This window comes from Apis mellifera, linkage group LG14 (assembly GCF_003254395.2).
Source record: "Apis mellifera strain DH4 linkage group LG14, Amel_HAv3.1, whole genome shotgun sequence".
Lineage (NCBI taxonomy): Eukaryota > Metazoa > Arthropoda > Insecta > Hymenoptera > Apidae > Apis > Apis mellifera.
Genome location: NC_037651.1, coordinates 9,954,128 through 9,980,190, shown reverse-complemented (window position 1 = coordinate 9,980,190; position 26,063 = coordinate 9,954,128). Strand labels below are relative to the sequence as shown.

The 26,063-nt window shown below is 28.9% G+C and overlaps 3 protein-coding genes across 6 annotated transcripts; 1 reads left to right on the top strand and 2 right to left on the bottom strand.

The window, feature by feature from the left end:
• Positions 1 to 208: 208 nt before the first annotated feature.
• LOC727185 (serine/threonine-protein kinase SMG1) lies at positions 209 to 15,533 on the bottom strand. Of its 3 annotated transcripts, none has more exons than XM_006565736.3 (16): positions 15,325 to 15,533; positions 13,675 to 13,939; positions 13,348 to 13,571; positions 12,982 to 13,234; positions 12,767 to 12,896; positions 11,367 to 12,696; positions 11,098 to 11,254; positions 10,496 to 11,024; positions 10,243 to 10,430; positions 6,177 to 10,148; positions 5,758 to 6,031; positions 5,391 to 5,653; positions 5,026 to 5,302; positions 3,058 to 4,945; positions 1,954 to 2,979; positions 209 to 1,846 (listed from the first exon to the last, which is right to left on the bottom strand). In XM_006565736.3, the coding sequence occupies exons 2-16, from the start codon at positions 13,908 to 13,910 to the stop codon at positions 1,662 to 1,664; spliced, it is 10,932 nt and encodes a 3,643-aa protein (XP_006565799.2). In that variant the 5' UTR covers positions 13,911 to 13,939; positions 15,325 to 15,533; the 3' UTR covers positions 209 to 1,661. The 3 variants fall into 3 exon arrangements, with proteins under 3 accessions (XP_006565799.2, XP_006565800.2, XP_026300905.1); XM_006565737.3 differs by lacking the exon at positions 15,325 to 15,533 and adding an exon at positions 14,641 to 14,664; XM_026445120.1 differs by lacking the exon at positions 15,325 to 15,533 and adding an exon at positions 14,284 to 14,546 and having other exon boundaries at positions 13,675 to 13,944.
• A 585-nt stretch (positions 15,534 to 16,118) lies between these two features.
• LOC410557 (ATP synthase subunit d, mitochondrial) lies at positions 16,119 to 17,290 on the bottom strand. Its single transcript, XM_006565738.3, has 3 exons — positions 17,069 to 17,290; positions 16,511 to 16,679; positions 16,119 to 16,429 (listed from the first exon to the last, which is right to left on the bottom strand). Exons 1-3 carry the CDS (start codon positions 17,182 to 17,184, stop codon positions 16,190 to 16,192), a joined length of 525 nt encoding a protein of 174 aa, XP_006565801.1. The 5' UTR covers positions 17,185 to 17,290; the 3' UTR covers positions 16,119 to 16,189.
• An 803-nt stretch (positions 17,291 to 18,093) lies between these two features.
• On the top strand, positions 18,094 to 25,717 carry LOC727150. Of its 2 annotated transcripts, XM_006565740.3 has the most exons (9): positions 18,094 to 18,562; positions 18,870 to 18,935; positions 19,123 to 20,746; positions 20,877 to 21,111; positions 21,190 to 21,299; positions 21,395 to 21,641; positions 21,712 to 21,916; positions 22,006 to 22,207; positions 22,303 to 25,717. In XM_006565740.3, the coding sequence occupies exons 3-9, from the start codon at positions 19,160 to 19,162 to the stop codon at positions 24,022 to 24,024; spliced, it is 4,308 nt and encodes a 1,435-aa protein (XP_006565803.2). In that variant the 5' UTR covers positions 18,094 to 18,562; positions 18,870 to 18,935; positions 19,123 to 19,159; the 3' UTR covers positions 24,025 to 25,717. The 2 variants fall into 2 exon arrangements, with proteins under 2 accessions (XP_006565803.2, XP_006565802.2); XM_006565739.3 differs by lacking the exon at positions 18,870 to 18,935.
• Positions 25,718 to 26,063: the final 346 nt, after the last annotated feature.

Below are 26,063 nucleotides of genomic sequence, written 5' to 3'. Positions count from 1 at the left end.
AAATGAAGGTAAAAATTTTAGACAAAAATATACAATCTGTATTTTAAGATATTCACGGAAATTGAAATAAAATAAATTAAAAGAGAAAATTATAGAAAATAATTTCGACAAGCATCAAACGATGATATATAATCAAAAAAAAGACTGAATAAGAAAAAAATCATTGTACATTAAATAGAGGTCTAGAATAAATGAATAGTAGACATGATTGTTTCTCAAAAGTGTAATTAAACCAAAGGGAATACATCTTTTTCATAATTTTTATACATACCATAAATTTTATTGAGTATAATGTACGACTTCTTTCTCTCCCTCTTTCCCTTAAGAAAAAAAAAAAAAAGAAAAAAGGGAAAACTATAATCAAGCACCGCTTTGATCACATTTTAATATGAAAAAGAATAAATTTTGTATCATATATATTTGTAATATAATTTTTCCCGACATTCTCTTTCTTATAAACTATTGTAGATTGATGACTGATTATTATGAACATTATATAATATTTGTGAAATAAACTTGTAGTAAAGAATATGATGAATTCTACCAAATATAAACATAATACAGTAAATTGTATGATTTGAACAATTATCGATTGAAATTTTGGAAAAACATGTACTCCCACTTCAGGAAAAAAAAGTACAAATGCTGGTCATGATGAGTTACATTAATACCGAGTAGCGAATACGAACACGAAAAATACGCTTTGTTTTTCATCCAGCATCTCAATAATGAATCTCTTTTACCTTATACGCGTCTCGACAGTGACATATCGTTCTTGGTCCCGCTTTAATTTTCCAAATATGTCTTTTTCTTGAATGTTATATACATTCTCTTCCAAGATTAATTTATAATCATAAAATTCAACCAATCGATACGTTTGCTAAAAGAAAAAAATAAGAAATAATAACAGATTATTAAAAAAAAGAGTTTCTCTTTTGAATGAATACTTGTGTGGCAGTTAACGTGTCACCATCGACGCGTTAATCATTATCGAGCTCCTCCGCATCATTGTCAAAAATTTCTCTTGTTACTTCTCATCATTTTAAAGATGCGGTAGATTCTATGTTTTTTCCAAATCTAATATCAACATTTAAACATTCAAGCAATATATGTAATTAGACTGTTATCTCTGATTCAAAATTGTATGTTGGTTTATATTTTCTTCCTCTCAACTTTCAATATGTTAGACAAAGCATACTCTGATGCTCTGTCTATAATAATATGCGCGCATATTTCTTTTAATTCTGTTTCTTTTGTTTCTTGGCTACTGCATGTTAGTCTATTATGACCAGACAAAATTGCTTTATGAAGGAAAATACACAAAGATTACGTTGACGGAAAATGGGAAAGAAGAAACTTTGGATCAGATGGTATGAATTGTTAACAAGAGATTTTTGAGATAATCATAGAACCGGTGCCAGAATTAAAGTTCGATCGTAAATCGCGCAAGAATTTCTCTGTATGCAAGTGCGCGCTGCCGAACTTAAACGGCATCCTTACAGACATGAACTTTCTCTTTCAGGTGGCAACGAAGATGTACTTCACACCTGATCGGACAGAGAGCTGTCTCTATCGAGCATAGAGCGAGGAACGGTACGAAGTCGAGTACCGAGTCTAACGAGCATTAAACCATCGACGCGAATGCGTCAATCTTTTTTCCTTCAGACCCATGGTGTCCAACCCTCATATAAAAGGGCTAAATTATCGGTGCTCTGAGCTTCACGTATTACATATTCCACTTGTTCAGCCGTTGTATACTTTCTTGTTGGATGAGGATCACATCCTTCAAGCTTCATTCGTACACGATGCCAAACATTTAGCGCATACGCATTTCGCTCTTGAACAGCTGTAAAAAAGAAAAAAAAAGTATGTATATATATAAAAAAAGAAAGAAAAAGGAATAAAAAAAAAATTTAAATAATTTCATAAAATGTTTAGTTAAATTAAACTTACCTTTGCCTGTAGTTGGATCTCGAATTGGTGGTATTCCTTTCCTAGGACTATAACAGACACCCTCTTGTCTCATTAATTTTCCTTTCTTTTTTATCGAACCAAGTATTAAATTTTCGGTTTCACTTTCTCGCTCACGTTCTCTTTCTTTTTCTTTATCTATTTCTCTTTGTTTTTCAGATATTTTTGGATTTGTTTTCTTTTCATTGGCAAACTCTAATAATTCATTATATAAATTTGGTGCTACAGTCGCCATATTCTCTAATTCTTCTTTAATTGACCTTCCTCTGTTTGCATCTAAACTATCGGATTCAAGTTCCTTTACGATTGCCGATATACTTTCTGTGAAAGATCGATATGAAGAAAGAAATTCTTGTAGGCCATCAATATTCTCTTGTTTTACCATAGTTCGTAATAAAATTCGAACATCTGACATTAATCTGTGATGTTCAGTTAATACACTTTGTAAATTTGATACTTGTTCTCTCAAACGTTCTTGAGCAGAAAGTAAACCTTCTTGTTTTTCTTGTAATTTTTTTTGTACATCAAGTATTGCCTCTGAGATAAATCTTTCGGCCTGCTTTAACCAATTCATATCAACATTGCTTTCCATATGTAATAATTCGACAAGGCTCTCTTCAATTGCGGTTACAGTTATATTTAGATTTATCGTCAAAATACAACTTTCTTCCCAATGTTTAATTAGTTTGACAAAATTCGTATCATGTGTTACACTTTCCGATGTTCTAGTTCTTAAAGCTTCATAATGTAATATAGAATTACAAGTATTAATAACGCTAGTTGCAAGATTATGTTGACGAGTTAATTTTTCACAAGATGAAAGGACTGCGTTATCGAATGCAGACATAACTTCTCCGAGAGCAGGATTCGCTCCAGCAGCCCATTTCAATCGTTGCACTGCGCTAGAAACCAGATTTTGTTGTTGATCTCGTGCCTCGCATACACGAGATTGTAAAGCAGAAAGTGCTGTTGCTGTTTTTCGAAGTTCTAACATGAATCCAGAACGATCTAAAAATAAAAATATATATATAAATATTTAAAAATAAAAATACATAATTTTGATAGGAAGAATTTAAAAAAACTTACTCAAAGGATTCATTAAATTAACATTTGATCTAATCAATAAACTGTCTTCGTGTAACCAATGATGAGCTGTTAATTGTAGCTGAAGTCTCTGCATACTAGCTCTAGCTACTTCAACGCACTGTTGAGCGAATTTGGCACTCTGTTTTCTTCGCCAAGCACTTTCTAAAGTACTACTAAGTGCACTAGCTTGAGCAAGAACAGATCCAGAAAAGAAACCTCTCTTCAAACAAAGATCGACGACTTTTCTACATAATTCTTCTATAGAAACTTTACTTTCAGCTCCAATATCTCGCTGTTCAATTTCAGTAGTTACACTTAAACCCATTCTTTGTAATAAAAAGCAAAGTGCAATAGCTAATGTTTGAGAAGTAACACCAAGCAACTGTCTTGACACATAATCAGCTGTAAAGATTCTTATAGGTTTATTTAATCTCTCATCATCATAAATATTTGCTAAACCACCTTTGAATGCAGTTGCAATATCTCTGCACATCATAAAAAATTCTTGTATAGTGTGCAAACGTTTAACTAAAAATATATCCTCTAATACTTGACAAGCTGTTTTATTGAATATAGGTGCAGACATTTCTTTTGCTTCCCGAATTTGATCAATTTTTCTCCAAGATGAAGGTATATCCAGCGTATTCAAAGTAGCAATTAACGCGTTACCTTCCATCTGAAGCTTTTCAAACAAACCATTGAAACCCATTAAAAGCATTTGACCAGGCGTCAATGTTTCATCTTGATTCGGCTCCTGAATTTCGGCAGGTCGAGATAATAACGCTTCGAATCTTAATCTCATATTATTTACAACACTTTGTATCATTGCATGAGGACTTTCCATCTCCATAACAGTAAATCTTAAGTGCATTTCCAACTGACCTAAAATTTCACTGAGAGATATACCGGATGATACAATTATTTCAGTTAATTCTCCTATCATTCTAATTACAGTTGGTTCTTCTGTTATAATCGTTTTCATTGCTTCAGGTAAAATAATTGTATGGAAATTATAATTAAGTTCTTGTAATCCTTTGTATATACAATCAGATCCTCTTAAACATTTTAATATAAGAGATATTTTAGGATCATTATTTGTTTTATGACCTTCAGGTATTAAACTGACAAGTTCAGCAATTAACGATGACATTAAACGCATTTCATCTAAAAACCAATCTCCTTCTCTAGATGTAAGATCAACTAAACAATCTCCTGCACATTTAGCAGCACCTTCCATAATTAAATATCTTTTATTTAGAGCACAAAGTGCAGTTATGTTAACGCATTCAAGTGCTTTTTCTGCTCCTTTTTCTCGTCTGAGAAAGCTTTGAATTTGTACTCTTGATTCTCCATATGTTTTCTCTATTCTAGTAACTGAATCTGGTAAACCTTCTGAAACCATTCTTTCATATGCTTTTTTTAATCTTTCATTTGCTTCATTTAAAATTGCTTGCATCTGATAAGAAAATGTTATTATTTGTTGAATTTGTTGATTGTTAGGATTTTTTATTGGATCAAAGGTATTCTCAAATTGCATCATAACTTCGCGACAAGTTTCGACACTTCCAGTATTTAAAAGTTTATTGGCCCAACCATGATAAAGTACCGTACGATGTTGCGACATATTACTCAATGGATACAGACTGCAAATCGCTGAATATTGACTCAATAAATCCAAACAATTTCGGATTAAAATAGATTGTTGTGTAGCTAATTGAGTTAATTCATTTTCCGATTGTTCACATTGAAGGATCATTTGACTTTGGCCAGCATTTTGTAAAAATTCTTTAACAAGATCAAAAACTACATGATCCTCTTGATTTGTAGAAGTTCCCAATTCTGCCAACCATTGTCCTAATTGTGGACCACGTACAGAGGAAAGTGCCATCTAAAATTATGAAATAATAATAGATAATAATAATAGAAGTTAGAAAAAATAAGGGAACAACTAATGTCAAACAAACTTACATTATGCATATTAATCTGTTTCTCACAATCTTCGATTTTTTCTTTTAATCCACTTTTTGCTTTTTCATGAGCATCACGAGCTCTCTTAAAAGAATTATAACGCTTTATTACGGAGTATAATGGATGATTACGTCCCATTGCTTGTGCTTCCTTTACTAAAGCAAGTTGTTGATGACGATCTTGTAATAAATCTTGACACTGACGTGTAATATCTATTGCTTCTACCCAGCAATTTAATTGGTGGCATAATAAGGGAAAAATCTTTACCAATTCATCTCTAAGTATTAAAGAATTGATTAATATAATTATACATCGATTGTTATAGAAAATATAAAAATAAAATTTGTTTATTTATGAATACCAACCTGTTTGCTAACCATTCAGCACGCATTTCTGCTGTTCGAACGGCAAACATTGCTCGTGTCAATTCCTGTTCCAATTGTTTCCTTCCAATTCCTGTACATCGTGCTCTAGCTTGGCAAGCTCCATAACTTGCAATACTATTATCTGCGCCAGCTCGCCAATCAACTAAAGGATCATATATAAACGCTTCTAACAAAGTTAATAAAGTTTCTCGTCCTCTGCGCATTACTCGAAGCGTATGTTCGCAAGCTAAACGAAATATACCCTAAAACGTACATTTTAATTGTATAATAACTTACTTATTTATAGTATTCATTTATTATATTACTCATATATTACTGATTTATAATAAAATAATGATTATCATACCTCGACTCCAGTTACTCCTAGAGCTGTTTTGATATTTGGAGTCATTCTAAATGGCACTTTTTCTGGCACGCGTAATGTTTTACCTTTCTCGAAACAAACATTATAGTCAATATGAACAACCTCGCCTGTATTTAAATCAACTAACACATTATCTAAATGTCTATCACCAAGACCAATAATATAACCAATTATCGACATTACAGCTACTGAATAAGAATAATTTTTGGTTGCTTGCCACCAACTTCCAGCATTTATACTATTACACCAAATTTCTCTACAATGATAAATAAAAATAAAAAAATATTATTAATTTTTCTATATATATATATATATATATATATATATATATATATATATATAAAAATAATTAGAAAATGGAAAGATAAGAATTAAATATAAGGAAAGAAAACAGAACTAACTTTGCCAACAAATCTTTAGGTGTTTCAGCCATTAAATCAGCTAAAACTTGTTTCAAAACTTGAACTGGCCATTCTTTTCTATTTTCTAAAGCAATTCCCCGTTCTTTTAAGAGCGGAGTTAATTTGTTGTAGAATAATTCAGATGGTCTTAATACGGCCGAACTACCAGTTTTATTGAGCATTGCGCTCTCTCTTTGTTGCCATCTCTTATATAGAACGAATAAGGGCGTCACACCATCAACCCATTGTATTAAACCTGATCGTGGACCTAATGGTATAACCGAATAATGACGCGCCCTATATACTTTTTTTGAATCTCCTTTTTTTAACATCATAGTGTTGCATATATTTAAGAATTGCATGATTCTTTCATCCAAATGAAGATCTTCCAGACCTTTAAATAAATATGTATAAACATGTCCATCGGAACCATGAAACATGAGTTTCTTTGGTTTTGTCTTAGTTGGCAATATTTGAACATTATTATCTACAGATTCTATGGTAACAATTTTATTATCATTTGCAGCAACACCTGGCATAGCAATACATGTATTTCGTAAATTGGATAACACGGGACTGATATCGTTCATTGAGAGAGAATACGCAGCCCGTCTATGGACACGTTGAGCTAATTTTCCTTCCAATTGTTTCAAACATATACTCGCAATCTGTGGTTTCGCAGGATTCTTAGGATTATTTAATTTACCAATAGCTTCTTCTATTGATGGACCAAATTTTTCTTGAAAACTTTTTTCATGCGGTGTTTCTGCTGGGACAGAAGTCATAGCCGAAAGATTTTCTAATATAAAAACTATTGGTTTCAATATAATTCGATGTTTTTCTGCAATTAATTTATCTTTTTCTTCAATATTCAACCAAGCATTATCTTGTACTTTTTGTACTTCCATTTCTAATTGCTCAAATCGCTTAGAAATTTCAGTATGATGTTGACATAACGTTGCTAACCATAACTCATCCCATAACAATGTAATTCGACGCAATTCTCTAACGAGTATTTTTACTTGTTCAATAGAATCTTGAATTCTGTTTGATAAACAATCTACTAATTGTGAGAAACAACAATCCATAAATTTCTCTTGTTCGTCTTGATAAGCAATAGTAGAACTTTCAGTGCCTACTTCTTCTTCTTCTTCGATAAAATCTAAATCGTTTTGGGATGAATCAGTTTCCGTTTTCTCATAAAGAACTTTATCGCAATTTTTCTTTTGACCAGAAACTGCTCCAACTACAGCTGGAAAGGTGATCAAATGTGGCGAATTCTCCGCAACTCTGCATAATAATTCAGATACTCGTGTCCGTACATAAGATTCAGGATGACTAAGTCTTGAAAATAATTGCGGTATTATTTCTTTCCATGGAGCAGTAGGAGTCGAAGAAAGCCCAGACTCTAAAACATTCTGTAATTCGAGAGCGTGTTTTACAACTAATCGTAGTAATCTAAGCGTAGCTGTGATAGTAGCACAATCGTTGGCCTCTTTAATTGCGGCAAGTTGCAAATATTTGAAATACGCGTTTGCAGAAAGCTCATAATATGAGTAAATTCTCTTCTGTGCTTGTCTCCAGATATCGACCAACATTGCAAGACGATCAATACTAACACGACTTAATATTGGTACGCTACGTAATTGATTCTCTATCATATCTGAAGTATTAACATCATTAGTAGTATCTGTTATTTCACCTTCGTCTTCAGGAATTGTTTTACTTTGAGACAAAATCGAAAAGATGGTGTTCAAATCGGATTCACTTGTATCAAATGGTAATAAGTCTCGTATAGTCGCTCTATCTGCATCAGTTAATTGACCTGAATTCGAATTATCCACAATTTTTCTGCCCCATTTATAACACCAACTTGCGAAACTGCACCATGCAAGCGGTAAATCTGGACATTGATTTACACCAAGTTGGGTCAATCTACCGATTATCATATCCGAAATTGGTATTGAACTTGTGGTCGGTCCAAATAGTTTATTCATCAAACCATCATTATGAGTAGCTTCAAATTCAAGTAATTGTTCCAATTGACCATTTTCGACATTACCAACTTCTTGTTGTATCCACTTACCAAGAGTTAAAAGAAGAATTGTACCATTCTCACGTAAATCATCCGATTGTTCTCCATCAACAATGGTTCGAGATATTCCAAGTGCAGTTGCACTACATACTTTCAACGCTTTATTGACTCGTTCCATATCGTATAATAATTTTGAAAATTCACGAAATGCGCGTATATTATTTTTTGACCATTTTACATGCATCACATTCTTCAAAATATCATCAGTTATTTGATCGAAATCAGAATTAATATAATTTCGTTCGATTCCTTCAAATTGGCAAAGTTCTCGTTCAGATCTCAAATAATTAAGAAGTTCTCGTTTCGCCAGCTCAAAATTACCTTCCTTTCTCGCAATTCGAACGATATGTAATCGTAAATCAGCTACTTCGTTATTATCTAATCGCATTTCAAGACTATTATTCTTTTTTGTTTTGCCGAAATAATCTGACCACCATAAAATTCGTGTCAATATGTTTGAATCCATATGATCAAGCTTTTCACTTTTATACAGATCAAATACATTTTCTTCTTTGCCAGACAACATATTTTTTAATCCATCTGCCGAAAATCGTATTAATACGGATTCATTTAAATATTCTGAAGGAACATTTCTTAGACCTTCCTCCATAGTTTTAGCTGCTACTCTTCGACATCGTTCAATTTCTTCCTCAAAATAATCTTTATAATCATTCGTATAAATTCTAAGTGCAATATTGGTTAATGTATTTCCACATTCGACTAATGTTTTAGCACAACTCCGATTTCCTGCTTTACCAATTCTGTCATCCAGTAAATTCCAATCAGTTAAATCGTCTAGACATATACTTTCACTATTCTCGAATTTTTTCAAACATTTCGCTTGTCGAGAAGTATTGTTTTCTATTATTAACTGTTTTTTAAGAATGGCGCTTTTATCTCTTCCAAGAATTTCAGCTTCTTGCAGTTTCCAAGCTTCTAATTGAGACCAATCACTAACAGCTTCATAACAATGGGACAATCGTTGCATACAAAAACCAAGTACTTGATTATCTCCTTCAGATTTGAAACATTTATTTTTTCCGTCAGAAACTTCCTCATTTCCGCTAGTGCCATCAGCACAATTAGTGCTAATTCCATCAGTCAAATCTTCTCCTTCTTCTTCATGATCTATATCTCTTCCAGATCGATTGTTTACAATACGTATATGTTCCTCAATAATTAGTTTGTATGCTTCAGCAGCAGATTCATAGCGATTTGCAGCTTCTTCCATAGCAGCTTTTAACCAAGGAAATTTTCTTTCTTTTTCTTTGGTGTAAACATAAAGACCTTGTAATGCTTCTGCTTCTCCCAACATTACCATAGCTTGTGCTGTACAAAGCGTCGCTCTTTCAAATTCGATACCTTGTATATTATCGCTATTACTTAAATCCTCTAATAATTTTTGACTATTTCTTAAAGCACTACTAGCTAATCCAGAATGCAATGATACTACACATAATGCCAATCGAATACGATTCAACCATTCTTTGCAAGTTGATTTATTTGTATGAAAGAAAGTTCTAACTGGTTTTGATAATGGTAATAATGCAATCGCACAACCTTCTGCAGCATTATGTATTACTCTTTCAAGATGTTCAAGAAATTCAATAAATAATCGCACACGAGTATGTTCGCTTAATAAGTGATCTAAACTTCGTTTTTCTTTCTTTGTTGCCTCAAAACTGTATGATATCTCACGTGCTAAAGTTTTTAAAGCACTTTCGATCGATGTAAACGTTTCTTGTGGTTTTCCTAATGGAGTACGAAGTTTATTTGTCACGCAATGCTGAGCTGCTTCAAAACCAGCCCAGAAATATAGAAAGGATCGATTTGCAAGTGCTAAACGATACATTTTCTTGGTAGTATCGTTTTCAGATCTATAAATAAAAATAAAATGATTATATGATTTTCTAATTACCATTTTAATTAAAATAAATAGTTCAATGATAATTTTTTATTATTTTTACTTACACAATCGGCCAACATAAAGTAAATATTTCTGATAATTCCGATGCATCCAAATATTGCTCTTGCAATAGAAAAGCCATGTAAGTCTTAAAATGTTGTGCTTGCATTTCACCAGTATTGGTTCCTCGCATATGTAATCTTTGAGCAAGAATTAAAGACTCAGTCGAATAACTTTTAAATCCCTGATATTTCTGTGAGAAACAAAATGTTTAAATTAATCATCTTTTTAATTTTAAAATAAATCTTTTAAATTTACCTTCGTTTCCGATAATAAGCACTCTTTGTTGAATTTTGGTATCACAATATTTAGAGGCACCTGTGTTAATAATGAGCCATACTTATCTCGTACTATTTCATCTCGTGAAGTTAAATGTAATATCACTAAGTCCACGACAGACACATACATTTCTTCTTTCCAAATGACATTTTTTGCATTTAATAAAATTTCAAAGAGATCACAAACGGCAATAGAAATGTCTCGATCGAGAGTAGCTCCACAAGAAATAAGGCTTGCAAGAACATTCTCATATTCTTTTGTTTTACTCAAAATACCAATATAATTTTCTGCTTGTACACAAATTTCTTGCATCCATGTTGATAGAAGTAATAAAGTTTGCTCTGGTGTGTATTCATTATAACTTTTTGCTATTAAGTTTAAAATTATAGATAGATGACCGCTAGTAGGTGATGTTGTTGGTACATCCAATGCTCCTGGAAACATATCTATTGGACGACAAGCTGTAGTTCCAGTTATTAAACTTGAACTCGGCACAAAATGATTATATCTAAAATAAAAAAAATGACGCAATTAAAACAGCTAATTTAATAACTTGGACATTATTTTTTCTTATCTCTTACCTAGAACAATGCGCATATAACAAATATAAAATGCTATATTGTAAAAATGGACTAGTTGATGATAAATTGCTGTCATAAGGTTTTAATTTAACTGCCAATAACTCTAAAATGCTCGGTTTTAATGCCCACATACCAATGATTGAATTGCTCGCGTTTGCTACGAGAAATATGATTACAAAATTATAAATATATATAATAAATTCAACTTGCTTTTATTTAAATAATTATTATACTTTTCATAATATATATATTCGTTTTTATATATTTACCTATGTCAGAAAGAGCTCTTAACAGAAAAATAACTACAATTTCTGCATCATTCTTTTTATATTTAATATTATCAAGCAATGGATTATCTGTTACTAAACATTCAATATCTGTTAAAATAAGTTTATAAGCAATTTCTAAATCCGACAATATGTAACGATATGATTCTTGTAATAACGGAATATTTTTTAGACTAAGAAGACTATGATACACTCCAAGACTGGCATTTTGAATAGAAATCGAATCACGGAATCTCAATTTGAGTAATGCAGAATCTTTTCCAAGCAATTTGTGTACTAAATCGAGAGGTAAATTTGCGGATACTTCTTTTATTATTTTGGAAATAGTATTTAACATAGAAATTATTGTATCATCCCAAAAAATATTAATTCTTTTTAATTGAAGATCAATAAATTTGTAAAGTAATTCATGATTTTTTGTTATACGACTCTGAAGATGACCTAGTAATAAAAATGCACATTCATTTGCAACAACTATCAATTCTTCCTTCTCCTCTGTTAAATCTGGATCTTTCTTTACTTTTAATTCCATCCACCGAATAATATTCAACAATGATTCTGTTTCTTTCAATGAAGTTTCTTTTTCAATATTCTGTTTTAAATTTTTTAATTCATTTTTATTTAAATTCAAAGATTTAAACATATTAATAACATCTTCTTCAATTATTTCTGATTTATTAGAATTTTTTATAGGAATAACACCTCTCAGATTTTTAATGCATTTTAATAATTCATCAACACTTTCAGATGTAAAAGTAAAATTTGAAATCCAGATTTCATTATCATCATCTAATTCGATCGCTTTGACAACTGTTTTTAACATTTTTGACAAACAATCAGATAAAAATGACCATTGTACATTTGGTGTAAGATTAGGATTCAAATGCTCGGATATACTTTTCGTAACTGTATTAAACACCGAGATTAAGGATGTAATGCGACGAATACATTCTTTGGGTGTCGGAGATGCTTCATCGCCAGGAGAATTTTTTCCAGATTCTGGTAAGGGCAGTTCTTCATCATAGCTTTCCATATCTTCCAAGAATTGTCCCAATAAGGTCAAAGTAAATTGTAAATCTGCTATCCAGAAAGTTCGTAATCTTTGCAAACTACGACTGGCATAAGTTGCAATTGTTTTTTGCTGAGTTGAATCAATATGCCAGCCAACTAATATGTCAACTGTATCACGGAAATGGTTTGAAAACGTTTCAGGATAAGATTCCATTATTAATAATATTGCATCCACTGTTGCTACAAATAAGTCTGATCGATTAACATTTTCCAGCGTTGATTGCAATTGTGACATCATTAGCTAAAAACATATTTTATTTTAAATAATTAATGATAAGATTTAAAAAAATTAAAAAAAAAAATTTAAATACCACTGAAAATTCTTTCAGCCTTGGCGCCTCTGCATCTAACTTAAAAGCTTCAATAAATGATTTAATTAAAAGGCACTTTATATCATCTTTCCGTTCCAATGAATATTTATTAAAGACCCAATCCATATATCTATAAATATAATAATCACAAAATTTCATTTACAATGAAAAAATCTATTTTGTGAACATAAAATATTATTAAATTATTAGTTTACCGTTTGAAATCCTGCTCAGTTGCATATCCAATACGTCCTAAACATTTTGCAACTTGATATTTTGCTTCTGGTCCAGGACCAGTATGTAATATATCTAATAGGCTCTCACAGATAACATCCAAATTTCGTCTTATGTATCTTTGATTTTCAAGTGCTATTATACCTTCTTGTGCTTGTTTACATAACACCATAAAATGATCATAATCATCTTCTCGACACAATCTTCTTAAAAGTTTAGAAATTCTAGAATCTTCTATAATATGATAAATTCATTTATTATATTTAAATTTATTAAATATATTTTTATAGTTTATATTTAAATTCAATGAACAATTCAATAATTATATAAAAAATAAAAATTTATACCATTTATTCTTTTGTCGTCATAATATTTTCCTTGTACATTTTCTTGATTTTTCAACGATTCTTGAAATTTTGATCTAGTTGTAGGGTAATAGCTAGTTTCTGTATTAGAATCACGTTCAATAGGTGTCTTTTTAAAGGCTCTACCCCGTAAAGCACCTCTGGCACGATCTCCAGAGCTACCTCCTCGAGCCATTCGAAATTCATTGCGTGGAACACCTCCAATTCTGTAATGATGTAAATATTTATTAAAATCATAAAATATATTAATAATAAGAATCATATTTAAAAAATATAATTAAATAAAAGAAACATAATAAGTTAATTTACCTTGGCTTAAATCTGGAGAAACTATGATCAGATGAATAGTTGTTTGTACTTCTTGGACAAATGACCAAAGTGCCTCTTGGAGCATTAAAATCATTTGAATTATATCCACTCAAAACACTGACATCTCCTTTCTCCAATACATTAGCTCGATTATTACCAACAGATTCTTCCTGTATCTCCGAACACTTAGATCCACGTAGCTTTGTGCTAATATTAGAGTTCCCACAGCTATTCATTACATTACTCTGCAGATGATCTGCATGACCTATACTTTGCATTAATAATATACCAATCACGGATAATAATAATTTTTTATATCAATAAATAATAAAAACCATAAGATCATAAGTATATATATAGTTGAATATGATTTATCAGAATTCTGCAACTTTCACATATTCTTAAGGTTATATTATTTGAACCTACATCTTTGGTGTACAAAGTTCAATAGTCATAAAATAAACGAAAAGTAATAATGGAAAAATAAGATAAATCATACAATACAATTAAAAATGTATTATAAAGTTTGTCAAGTAAAAGCGACGTTCAAGTTATTTACGTATAAAAGATACGATAATTTATAGAATAATTAAGTATCGCAATATCTACTTTATCCTATCGTTCTCTTTTAAATATTTCTCCTTTAGAAAGTAATATCGAAATTGCATGGAACACACTTTGATTTCTCGTGAAAAATATTTCGTACTAATAATCGAAAAGAAATATCGAAAGGTGAAATAGTATCGTAACCGATTCTCCACGCGTTCGATCTATAGGTACACACCGTATCGACAACAACCGATTAATAGAATTTGTATAAAAATTTATGGATTAATAAAAATTAAAATATATTATAATCTTAATTCTGTATTATTATATAGAAATAGAAAGTTCTTTGAAATTTTCCAAAAATCATACGGAAATCTGTTTAAATTAACTTATTTAGGTGGATACACAAGAACCAACCACGAAATTGAAATGAATTAAACACTATTTATGAGTGGTATCTTCCACATTGTTCATTGACATGCTTTCTGTAAACATCAAGTACCATTCTTGACATGTCTTTTTTATTTTAAAATTTTTGTTGAAATAATATACAAAGAAAAAAGAATTATATATATTAATAAAATAAAAATTAAAAATATTAAAAAATAATTAAATTAATTACTAAATATATAAATTTTAAATGATAAGAAATTTTCTAACGAAATAAATAAACAATGCACTTATAAAAAAATTATTTAAAATAATTTTATATTTACGTTATATTTTTACGGAAATGAAATTAAGTTTAATGAAAAGATAAAGCAATTAAATAAGAATTGAACCAATACAAAATATCGTTGAAATAATATCCTGATCAACCCTGATATCCAATTGGCCTAGATCGATCAATACGATCAAAAAATTATAAAAAAATAATAAATGATATTATAGATAAACAAATACACTTTATGAAATTTATAAAAAATAAATTTATAGTTATACGCAATTATACATAATCACTATTTTTGACACATAATCATATCAATTGGAAGCCACACTACCTTTCTATAATTTAAAACTATATTTATTGTATTATTTTACAATAATTTCATTTATATATCATTTTAACAGTTAAGAATATTTTATTAAATGTTTTATTACCTTTTTCGTTTTATAACTTGTTTTGTTAGGTTACTATTTAATCTTAAACGAAAACGTGTCAGTAATTTTAATTGATTTTCTCACTAAATTTTATATATTTGAGGATGAACCTTTATAGAATTCGCTTCTTCGTTTTCAATGCGTATTCTTATTACGAATATTGTATATTTTTACATATATGTATATGAATTACAATATACTTTTACTAATATAATATATATAGTATAATACTATATATAGTATATTATAATATTATAAGCATAACATAAGATATATTATTTTCGTAAGTAATGTTATTTAAAAAGATATATCGTATATCATAACAAGAATTTTTAATTTCGTGATCTGAATAATTTTATATTGTATTTTATTGTAATTTTATATTTCTATTATAAGTTTTTTTATGTTATATTTTGTATATCATATAATTTATATTGTAATTTTAAATAGTAGTTTGCAAAATATTTTATAACTATAATAATATAATTTCTTTTATATATTTTATTTGCAAGTTTTAAAAATAAAAATTTTGGATGGCACAAAACAAAAAAAACTAAAAACTAAATAAAAAAATATTAAATTAAAATTAATATATAAAAATATTGCAATATCATATTAAATTAAAATATATCACTTCAATAATTAATTGTTTAATAAATTTTCATTAATTTGGTTATAGAAAATCTTTAATTAAAAGTTATATAGTTTGGAAAAGTTTATACTTCAATATATTTAATAGCTTATGATTTATAATTTCATTAAATTTTTCTACTAATGATTTAATACATTAATAGTATAATAGCTCAATGATAAAATGTAATGAATATTACAATAAAACTATCATACATTTCAAAATTCAATTGAATTAATGATTATCTTTATCTTTTGGATCATCTTTTTCACCAAATTTCTCTTGACTATCTTCTGTATGAGGCCAAGTTGTAGGTTCTTCATCAGGTCTTAAGGTTCCTTTTGGTTGTATATCAGAAAAATCTTCCATTGTCATTTCTGAAAATGGTATCATATTTTTTATCCGATCCAAATTTTGTTGTAATTCTGCAATTTGACTATTTACTTCTTGAATGAAACTTTGTATTTTATCAGCCTGTAATATATTAAATAATATTAACTTAATTAATAATATTAATTTTAAGATAAATATAAGAGAAAAATAAATACAAATTACAATTTCTTTTTGTTCAGAATCAATTGCTTGTGTATATTTATCTGTTGGATATGGTATTGATATTGCTTCATATTCTTTATAAAACTTATCAACTAAACCAGGAGTGATAATAGTTTTTTTATAATATGTCCAATCAATTTTTGGTAAATCTTCTGGATAAGCCATCATACTGTAAAACAAATTTTTTCTTTGAATCATGTATTTTTTTATATAACTTTTATTATATTTTATAAATATAATTCGTTTATATTAATATACAAAATTTGTTAACAATAGATATAGAATATTTTTCCTTATTTTTGTGTTTTTTTTTTTTTTAATAAATTACTATTGCAACATATTATTATCTTGAAATTATATCTAAAAAAGGTTATAATCATTTGACTATAAAAAATAAATAAAAAAAAAAGAGAAAAAAAAACTACGATTTCATAAATTCATAAAAAAGAAATAATATATTTAATATATTAGAAATCATTTAGTCATTCTAATATATATTTTAAATTTAATATATATACATGAAAATATTATATAACTATGCGATTGACTTTAACTAACCGTTGTAAATATCTATCAGATTTAGATTTAAAAGCTGTCAAAGCAGCTTTCTCAGAACTTGGAATTCGTTCAGTTATAGCAGACCAATTTATTGCTTTAAGTGCTTTTCGTGACATTTTTTTGTTAAAATTCTTTCGCTTAACGTAACACAATTTCTGACACAACTTCTGAACAACTACGAACCACGAATATGTACTTTTCTAGTAATATCGATTAGTTGAATTTCTGTAATCAAAACGAGATATCGAATATATATATATATTCGATATAAAATTCGATTTAAATATATTGATTTAATCGATATTTATTCATTGTAAACTGAAATATTTAAATATTTATACGTAAAAATATAATTTCAATATATTATATTACAAATATGAATAATATTATAAATAGTTGAATATAATTATTTATTTAAATATATAAAAAAAGAAAATTATGTATGCTTCTAAAAAAATCTGTTTTATATATTGAATCAATGAAAAATTATTTATTATTTATTCATAAATAATTATATGTATATATTAATGTTAATTAATCTTATGATACAATACCAATTTGATATATACACAAATTTTTATATAATATATAACTTTTTATATAATACATACAAATTATTTCAAATTTTCGGTTAATTGTAAAGATTATAATTTTAATTTAAAAATATAAAATTAATAATAGAAAATTTTATTAGTTTATTGTAAAATTAAGAAAAAAATCACATAAATTTATTATGTACGTAGCTAATAGCGTAAATAATCAGATCTTATGTAATAATAACTGTTTATACTACATATAGTATACATTAATATATAAGATAATATGTAAATTTATTTATATTACTTATTATAATATATACTATATATAAATTTACACATATTCATGCTCAAGAATATAATCATTGTCATGCGTACTTACATACGTGCATTCATCATATAAGTACAATCATACATATAGCATAGTAAATCTGTAGTGATGAAGCGCAGACGAAAGGATCGATAAAAGAGGAAGATCGTGGTCACGGGGTACATGGGGTATAGAAAAGGAAAATAGAATAGGAAAGACATAGAAAGAGTGAAATAGACATTTGGTGAGTGTAAGTATATGCGAGATTGGGTGCTGTGGGAATAAGGTGGGCGGAGAGGGCGGAGTGGGCGGCAATGGTCAGGCGGTGAGCATAAAGAGGATAGGATAATATCGGTGCGCGACCTCCGCGGTAGCTTCAAGTTCGCCGCTTTAATACCGGCAGATCTATGATGTAGTTATGCCGAAGAAAAGTACTAGACATGTGAGAAACTCGGGATTAACGAGAAGTTCTCATCATAAAAGCAGTAATCTTGGAACAACATCAGAATCGAAAACGAAACACTTTCTAAGCGTTCGCATTGGTCTTACCAACGGTAAACGTTGGCTTTCTCTCAAAAAACGCTTAGGTCTGTCAACGGATGAAGATGTTGCAGTTTATTTGTTGGATCTTGCCGAATCTGTTTCCAGGTAAGATTGTGGTGGATACTTATATTACATTAACGTACATTTTTTTCTTAATTTTAATTTTAAAATATTTAAATTGATGTTAATATTGTGTTCGCGCTATAAAAATTATTTTAATCGATACTTAAACATTCATATCACTCGAAAGCGGGACTTCCCCTCTATTATGTCCAAACTTTCCCTCGAATCGCCATCTTGTGGGGTTGATATTAGAAGGGTGAAAGTAATCGATAATTTTTTATTCGTTAAAAATATAATCATTAATTGTATCGATTTCACTGATTTTTTATTGATTTTGATTTCCTTTGAGAACACGGATCGACCTGTACAGAAGAAATGTCTATTTTATTTAACTCCAAATACAAAATACGTGCAGGTAAATCAATTTTTCTTTAATATTTATAAAAAATGCTAGTAATTGTTGACCGTTTTATTTATTTTAAGTTTGATTCCCCCTTTTTTTTTTATCTTTAGAGACTAATTATCTGTACTATTAATGTAATATTTCTTTATATATTTCGTATTTATTTATTTTCATTTAATTACACATTTTTGTTTGCTAGACACAACACTAAATGCAATGGAGAAGAGAGAAAGGAAATGGCTGAGGATGAAAAGAACAAAACAGAAATATTGCAAACTGAAGATTTGATAGAAGATACAAAAGAATTTGTTCGTCGGAGTTTAAGAAAACAAAGTACTAGTACAATTGTAGAATCTGAGGCACTTTCTATTGATTCAGCACAAACCAAATTGTCCAATGATGTTGAAGTGCATATTCAGCGTAGCTCAAGATCTAAACATCATAAAAATAAAACAAAACATCATAAAGATAAACGAAAAAGAAGAAAACATTTTAAAGCTGAAAATATTATTTCACCACTTGAATCTGTTAAAAGGTCTTCAAGTGATATAACATCAGCAGATGAAGATCAAATTTCTTTTAAAAAAAATAACTCTAAACCAGATAATGGAATAGATATTGAATCAAATTTAAAAAGTAGTCTTCATATTACTACAAAGACAGAATGTTATGACAAAGAAGATGTTATGACAAAGACTGAAAATTTAGATAGCATAGAATATGTAGAAAATGTAAATATTAACAAAAATGTACTTTATCATAATATTGAAGATGTCGATATGAAAGAAATTACAATGGTTAGTGACAGCAATGAACAATCACAATCTAAATTAGCAACATCATCAATTACTAAAAATATGAATAGAATTGTGATAGAACAAGTTTCAAATTCAAAAGATACAGTATCTATCATAAATTCTCATGTCCAATCTGATGAGATAAAAGATGATGAGAATAATTCAGATGATATGCAATGTGTTAATATAAATTCCAATTGTTCACAAATTAACATAAATACAAATCAAGAAATAGAGGATCGAAAATTAAAAAAGAAACGAAAAGGAAAATATGATGTTGAAGAAGATGATGATGAAAATATAAAAGAAGATTCATGTGAAGATTTTATAGATGATTCTGTATATAAACATAGGAAAAAAAGACACAAACATACTAATGAACATAAAAATCGTAAACATCACGATGTACGAAAAGCACCGCAAGATGGAATAATTATGCAAGAAAATAAGAATATTTGTTCTATAATAGATGATAGAACTTCAGTTACAATTGGAAAACTTCAAAGTGAAAATGTTGAAAACCAAATGTCTGAGCCTCAAAGATTAGCTATTAAAATAAAACTCTGTCAAGAATGTAATAATCGTCATTTGCAAGATGCTTGTCCTTTAATAACACCTCAGTATGCTATTTCAGATTCTATATCATATGAAGATTGGTTAAATAAATATAAAGAAAATACTGAAGTTGTAAAAGCCATAAAGTTAGATGATCCTATGTCTGAAGGATATGGTAAAATAACAGAAGATAATGAATCAGATGATGAATCTTTATTGATTGAACAATCTAAAACAAAAATAAAAAGTCAAAAAGAGGAAAAACAATTAACTATAGATTTGGATCGACCATTATATGCTAGAGATTCTTTACCTGAATGTTTTGAATTAAAAATAACTAATTCAGAGCATGGACTTGGAATATATGCAAAAAGTTCTGTTCCAATGCATGTTAAATTAGGTCCTCTTGTTGGACAACCAGTTAGAGAGATGGATATTCCTGATGACTTTTCCATGAGACATATTTGGGAGGTAAAATCAATGCAATATCTATCTTTGTATATATAAATTTTATTATATATATTTTTGTATATTAAATTTACTGATTATTATTACTCTTAAAAAAGTTCTATAATAAAATAATATATTTCTTTTTTTTTAGATAGATAATAATGGTAAAACTTTGTATATAAGTACTACTAATCCACTAAAAAGTAATTGGATTCGTTATATTAGACCTGCTGAAACAAAAGAGGAAAGAAGTGTAGCTGTAATAACAAAACAAGGAGAATTACATCTTGTCACTACTCAAAATATCATATCAGGAATGGAATTAACTTATTGGGCAGATTCTCAATCTTCTGCATGGACACGAAAGAATAAAGTAGACAAAACAAGTATAGTATCATTCCTTTAAATTATAAATTAGATAAAAATAAATATCATTTTTTTAATTTTTTTTTTGTTTTATTTAGATTGTGGAGGATGTAATTTAAATTTTGCACATCCAATATACTATCGATTACATTGTTGTATCTTTCATGATACTAATTATAGTTTAACTATAAGAAAATATCATTGTAAGGTAAATAATATATAAATTATATTTTATATAAACTTTTTTACATTTTTGAATTCAAATATATATATATAATATATGCATTTATTTCATATTTCTAGGTATGTGGAGCTGCTGTTCTAGGTAAAGATAATATTATGAAACATGCAGCAGAATTACATGCGGGTCGAGGTGCATATCAATGTCAATATTGTAAAAAATTCTTTTTACGTTTAAATTATTTGGAAATGCACCGTACTTATGGATGTGCACAAAATCCACAACGTTCAAGACCATTATGTGATTTTTGTGGACGTAAATTTTGTCAACCGCAAAAATTAAAAGTGCACATTAAACGAATGCATAGTGGTAAATATTTGTATAACATGATATATAAATTTATCTCTAAAATTTACTTATAATTTAAATGAATGTTTAGATATGTCTGAAGTGCTCCGGGAATTTCAATGTAAATTATGTTTGAAACTTTTGGGATCTCGTGCTGCTCTTCAACGTCATATGAAAGAAGTTCATCATAAAGATGTAGTTGGTGCTGCAACCTGTGATCGATGTGGAAAAATATTTCAAAATAAAAGTAATCTCAAAATACATATGTTAACACATAGCGGAGTAAAACCATTTAAGTAAGATTACAATATTTGCTTATGCAATATTATATATTTCATTAGCAAATTTGATAAAAGTGTTTATATATTTTTTTTTTCAATTGCAGATGCAAAGAAAATGCTTGTAAAGCAGCTTTTACTACTAAACAATGTTTACAATTTCATTATAAAAAAGTACATGGTCTTACAGAAGAAATGATGCCAAAAATTGAACGCTCTGTTGCTTATACTTTTGATGCATATAGTGGTGGACTTGTTGAAGATGTTGGTCGTGGAAAAAGTCCTCGACCAAGTAGAAAAACCTTTCAGGTTCGTTCTTTAACAAAATTTATTTTATTTTATAAATATTAATAAGAGTAAATCATTTCGAAACACGGTATTCGCTATGTAATTTATAATTTCAGCAAGAAAACGATTATAAAATATTTATAGATGATGGCAATTCCAAAAACGACTTAAGGATTGAAACGGAAAATATTTCTACACATTCGACCATAATCGAGTTTAGTACAAGTCCCACAAATAAATATAAAATGGAACATAATTCACGAATCTCAACTTCGTCATTTTTAATGGGTGCATCAACATCAAAAAGTACAGAAGCAGATGTATATGGTATATCTAGATTACAAAGTAAAGGAAGTAAAAAATGGCTTGGAGAATTTAATCCTCCAATTACTTCAGATATACTATCTAATACGATTCCTCATTTGTCAACAAGTGTTGTTACAGAAAATACTTATGAATTTGAAGATACTAGAAAGGAAATTGGTGATAAAGTATCATCATCAACAAATAGAACACAAGATATAATGGAAAATACTAAATTAGGACTTAGCGTTTATAGAAGAACTGAAAGTGCAAATGCTAGTTTATTAGTAGAAGCTGCTCTTGATGCTGCTGAACGGGATATAGGAGCAGTAACTAGTCCAATATTGGAGGATAATGATCGCGATACAAATCTCTATTCAATATCCAATCAATTACAATCTCCATTGCCTCAAAGATCACCAAATCATTTAGATTCTTATATACAGCAAGAAGAACTGATATCTCCTGCACCGACACCAGATAATAGAAATACACCACCTACACATTTACATGTCGATTATCAAATACATCGGCCCGTTGATTATATCAGTACACCAAGAACGCATAACATCGATCAATATTTGCATCACGAAGAAATACCACGAGTTTCTTCACCAAATAATTATATACATATTCAACAAGAAACTTTGGTATCACCTTCAGCAACACCAAATCCTCGATATCAAGACGTGCATCATCATCATCATCACCATCATCACCATCATCATCATCAAATATCAGATAATTTATCTAGTGATGAAGGTGATTCAGTTGTGCAAAATCTTAGTCTTTCGGTAAAAGAAAAGACAATGCAATTAGATCTCTCAACATCATATAAATATGATCCTCTTGAACAAGAATTCGCTAGAGAAAGAGCTAACTTTGAACCACTTGTTCTTAATGGAGAACTTCAAGGATTGGATATGTCTGCTAGAGGATTTCATCATAATTTTGGTGTACAGATACAAAATGCGCGATATCATCATCATTTGTATGAAATTGCAGAAAGACAAAGTGTTGATCTTAGTAGGACTGGAAGTTATTCGATATCACCAACTCCTCTTTCAGTAACTTCCCAAGTATCGTCTGGTTCTTCGGTGGCAGTAGTTCCTCCACCACCACCGCCTCCACCACCACCACCACCACCACCTCCGCCGCCTCCCCCACCTCCTCCACCTCCAGCTCCTCCTCCTCCACCACCACCTCCTCCGCCACCTCCCCCACCTCCTCCACCTTATCCTCATAGTGATGTTTTAAGAGTTGTAAGTTTAGATCTTACTCCTGGTGGACGTCACACTGTTGATCTTACTCTTTCAAGACCGCATCATTTACACGGATCTAGTACTCGTGTAATAACAAGTCCTCAACCTACAGGCTCTGGCAATGCACATATCGTACCTGACGCGATCGATGGACGAATTTTATCTTCTCCTCCACCGCCTTCTTTATCAGGATATAATCCAAATTATCCTGTAAGTCCTGCTCCATATCATCCACCAAGACCAGGATATCATCATTACTCCGGTTATTACTAACTATTGTACATTTTTACTGTCTTTTTCTTATATTTTAATATATACCACCGAGTAATTTTTAAAAAATAATTTTTACTATAAAAATATTTCAATCATAAATAATCAAAGATCATAATATTACTTGTCACTAATGTCAATGTTTTGACATAGTGTTACAAAATTCGTTTCTTTATTTCTTCGTTTTCTCTACTTAAAAATATATCAATTATCAAGACCACTTACTTAGTCGAAGTAAAATTTTTTTATATAAAAAATAAATGCAGGCCATTTTAGTCGACTTGGTCTTCCTTGCACATATATGATAATCGAAAGTCAACGTAGATGCAGTAAACTTATAGAATTTTACCTTTGAAATTGAAGTACAACTTTGAAACAGAGAAGCGCACAAATATAATGAAACCAGTTACGTTAGTTAGATCAACTAGTTTTTGAGTGGTTTAAAGCACATGGTCGGATTAGTCAACCGGTCAAACGTGATTGTATTGTAAAGAGTGACATGTATCTATTATTTTTGGAGCGAACTTTATTTTTTTAAACTATTTACGGACAAAATTGTAGAAATTCTTTCTGCATTTAGAAGTATAATGCATGATTAGAAAAAAAAAATTAGTTTCTCAGTTACACAATTCTTAGATCATATATTTATATATATTGTTTTTTTATATAATCAAAATTTTTCGTTAATTGATAGTAAATTTTTTCAAACGAATTGTTACTTCATATAAAATGTTACTTAACTTTTAGCATATATTCTTCTACTTCTTGTTTATCGATGAAAAAGTATTTGTAAGATTAATGGTAGTTGTTATAAATTTTTGCAACAGTATTTTTCGGGCGATTAATCAACGACGTCAACATTGTTTCGTTTGTCGTCGTTGTTATTTTCAAACTTAGATTCATAGTCAGTTTATCGTACATGAGGTCAAAGAAATAATAATTGAATAAATGAAAGAACAAAGAGCTGCGATATTATTAATGCATGACAAATTTTTACTCTCGAAAAATATTGTGAATTGTAATTTCGGTCATTATGACGGTTCACAATCTGCGAAATAAATCAATCGATGCCTAACGATAGTTATAAGTCTATTTATATGGTGATATTGACACTTAAACGTTTATTTTTATTCTAGTCACTCTCATATTACATTCGAAGTAATATTAGTTATCATATATTAGACATTATAAATGTCTATACTACATCAAAATTGCAACGATTATTTAATTTGCATAAACAAAATTTTTCAATTTCGAAATGTTGTTAAAATAAATATAAGCATATATATATATATATATATATATATTAATTAAGATTAGTAATAATAACAACCGAACTTATTTAAAAAGTATATAACAAAATACATGTAGTTTACAGCTTTTTTCAATCTTTTTTGCTAATTATTTGCTAGTAAGTACCAAAGAATGAAAAATTGTGCAACCTTTGTGCCAAATAGATAAGATATTTATCGTATATGTACAGTTTTAATATAAGCGCACCGATTATTTTGTATTATATAAAAATATTCGTAGAATTAACAATAGATAGATATATAAATATATATAATTTTATGTATGCATGTATGATGTATGCAAGCATATATAATTGAAAGTATGTATGCATATAATTGAATGTGTGTATGTTGCACGTCCTTCTTAAATAATGCAATTATAAATTTTTAATTTTTGAAGTAAATTTCGATTAATTGTTTACCTTCTTAATAATATTAATATTTAATTTATTTTTTATATTATATATTATATTATATATTATATATATTAGATTTTTGCAATTTAGGGCTTCCTGTTATATTTTAATTAATAATTATACACTTTATAATTTATTACTTATATTTCTTTTTATTTCAAATAATAACAGAAATAATCAAGAAAATTATTTCTTTTTTAGTATTTATGTATTTATATACAATATTACTAGCTACAATTACATAAAACAACAATGTTCATAAGTACAAATATAACACGAATACATACATTTGTATTGGATTTCTTAATATGGTAAAAGAATTAATGGAATAAAT

Excerpts from the sequence above, each read along its gene's own strand:
- LOC727185 (XM_026445120.1), bottom strand. The coding sequence starts at position 14,342 with ATGCAATTTCGATATTACTTTCTAAAGGAGAAATATTTAAAAGAGAAC. Across the intron at positions 13,945-14,283 it reads AAAGAGAACGATAGGATAAA|TATAGGTCATGCAGATCATC; the intron begins GTAGATATTGCG and ends ATTAATGCAAAG. Across the intron at positions 11,255-11,366 it reads AAGAGCTCTTTCTGACATAG|CAAACGCGAGCAATTCAATC; the intron begins GTAAATATATAA and ends TATTTCTCGTAG.
- LOC410557 (XM_006565738.3), bottom strand. The coding sequence starts at position 17,184 with ATGTCACGAAAAGCACTTAAAGCAATAAATTGGTCTGCTATAACTGAA. Across the intron at positions 16,680-17,068 it reads TCTGATAGATATTTACAACG|TATGATGGCTTATCCAGAAG; the intron begins GTTAGTTAAAGT and ends TTTGTTTTACAG. Across the intron at positions 16,430-16,510 it reads ATTCTGAACAAAAAGAAATT|GCTGATAAAATACAAAGTTT; the intron begins GTAATTTGTATT and ends AATATATTACAG.
- LOC727150 (XM_006565739.3), top strand. The coding sequence starts at position 18,333 with ATGCCGAAGAAAAGTACTAGACATGTGAGAAACTCGGGATTAACGAGA. Across the intron at positions 18,563-19,122 it reads CTTGCCGAATCTGTTTCCAG|ACACAACACTAAATGCAATG; the intron begins GTAAGATTGTGG and ends TTTGTTTGCTAG. Across the intron at positions 20,747-20,876 it reads CCATGAGACATATTTGGGAG|ATAGATAATAATGGTAAAAC; the intron begins GTAAAATCAATG and ends CTTTTTTTTTAG.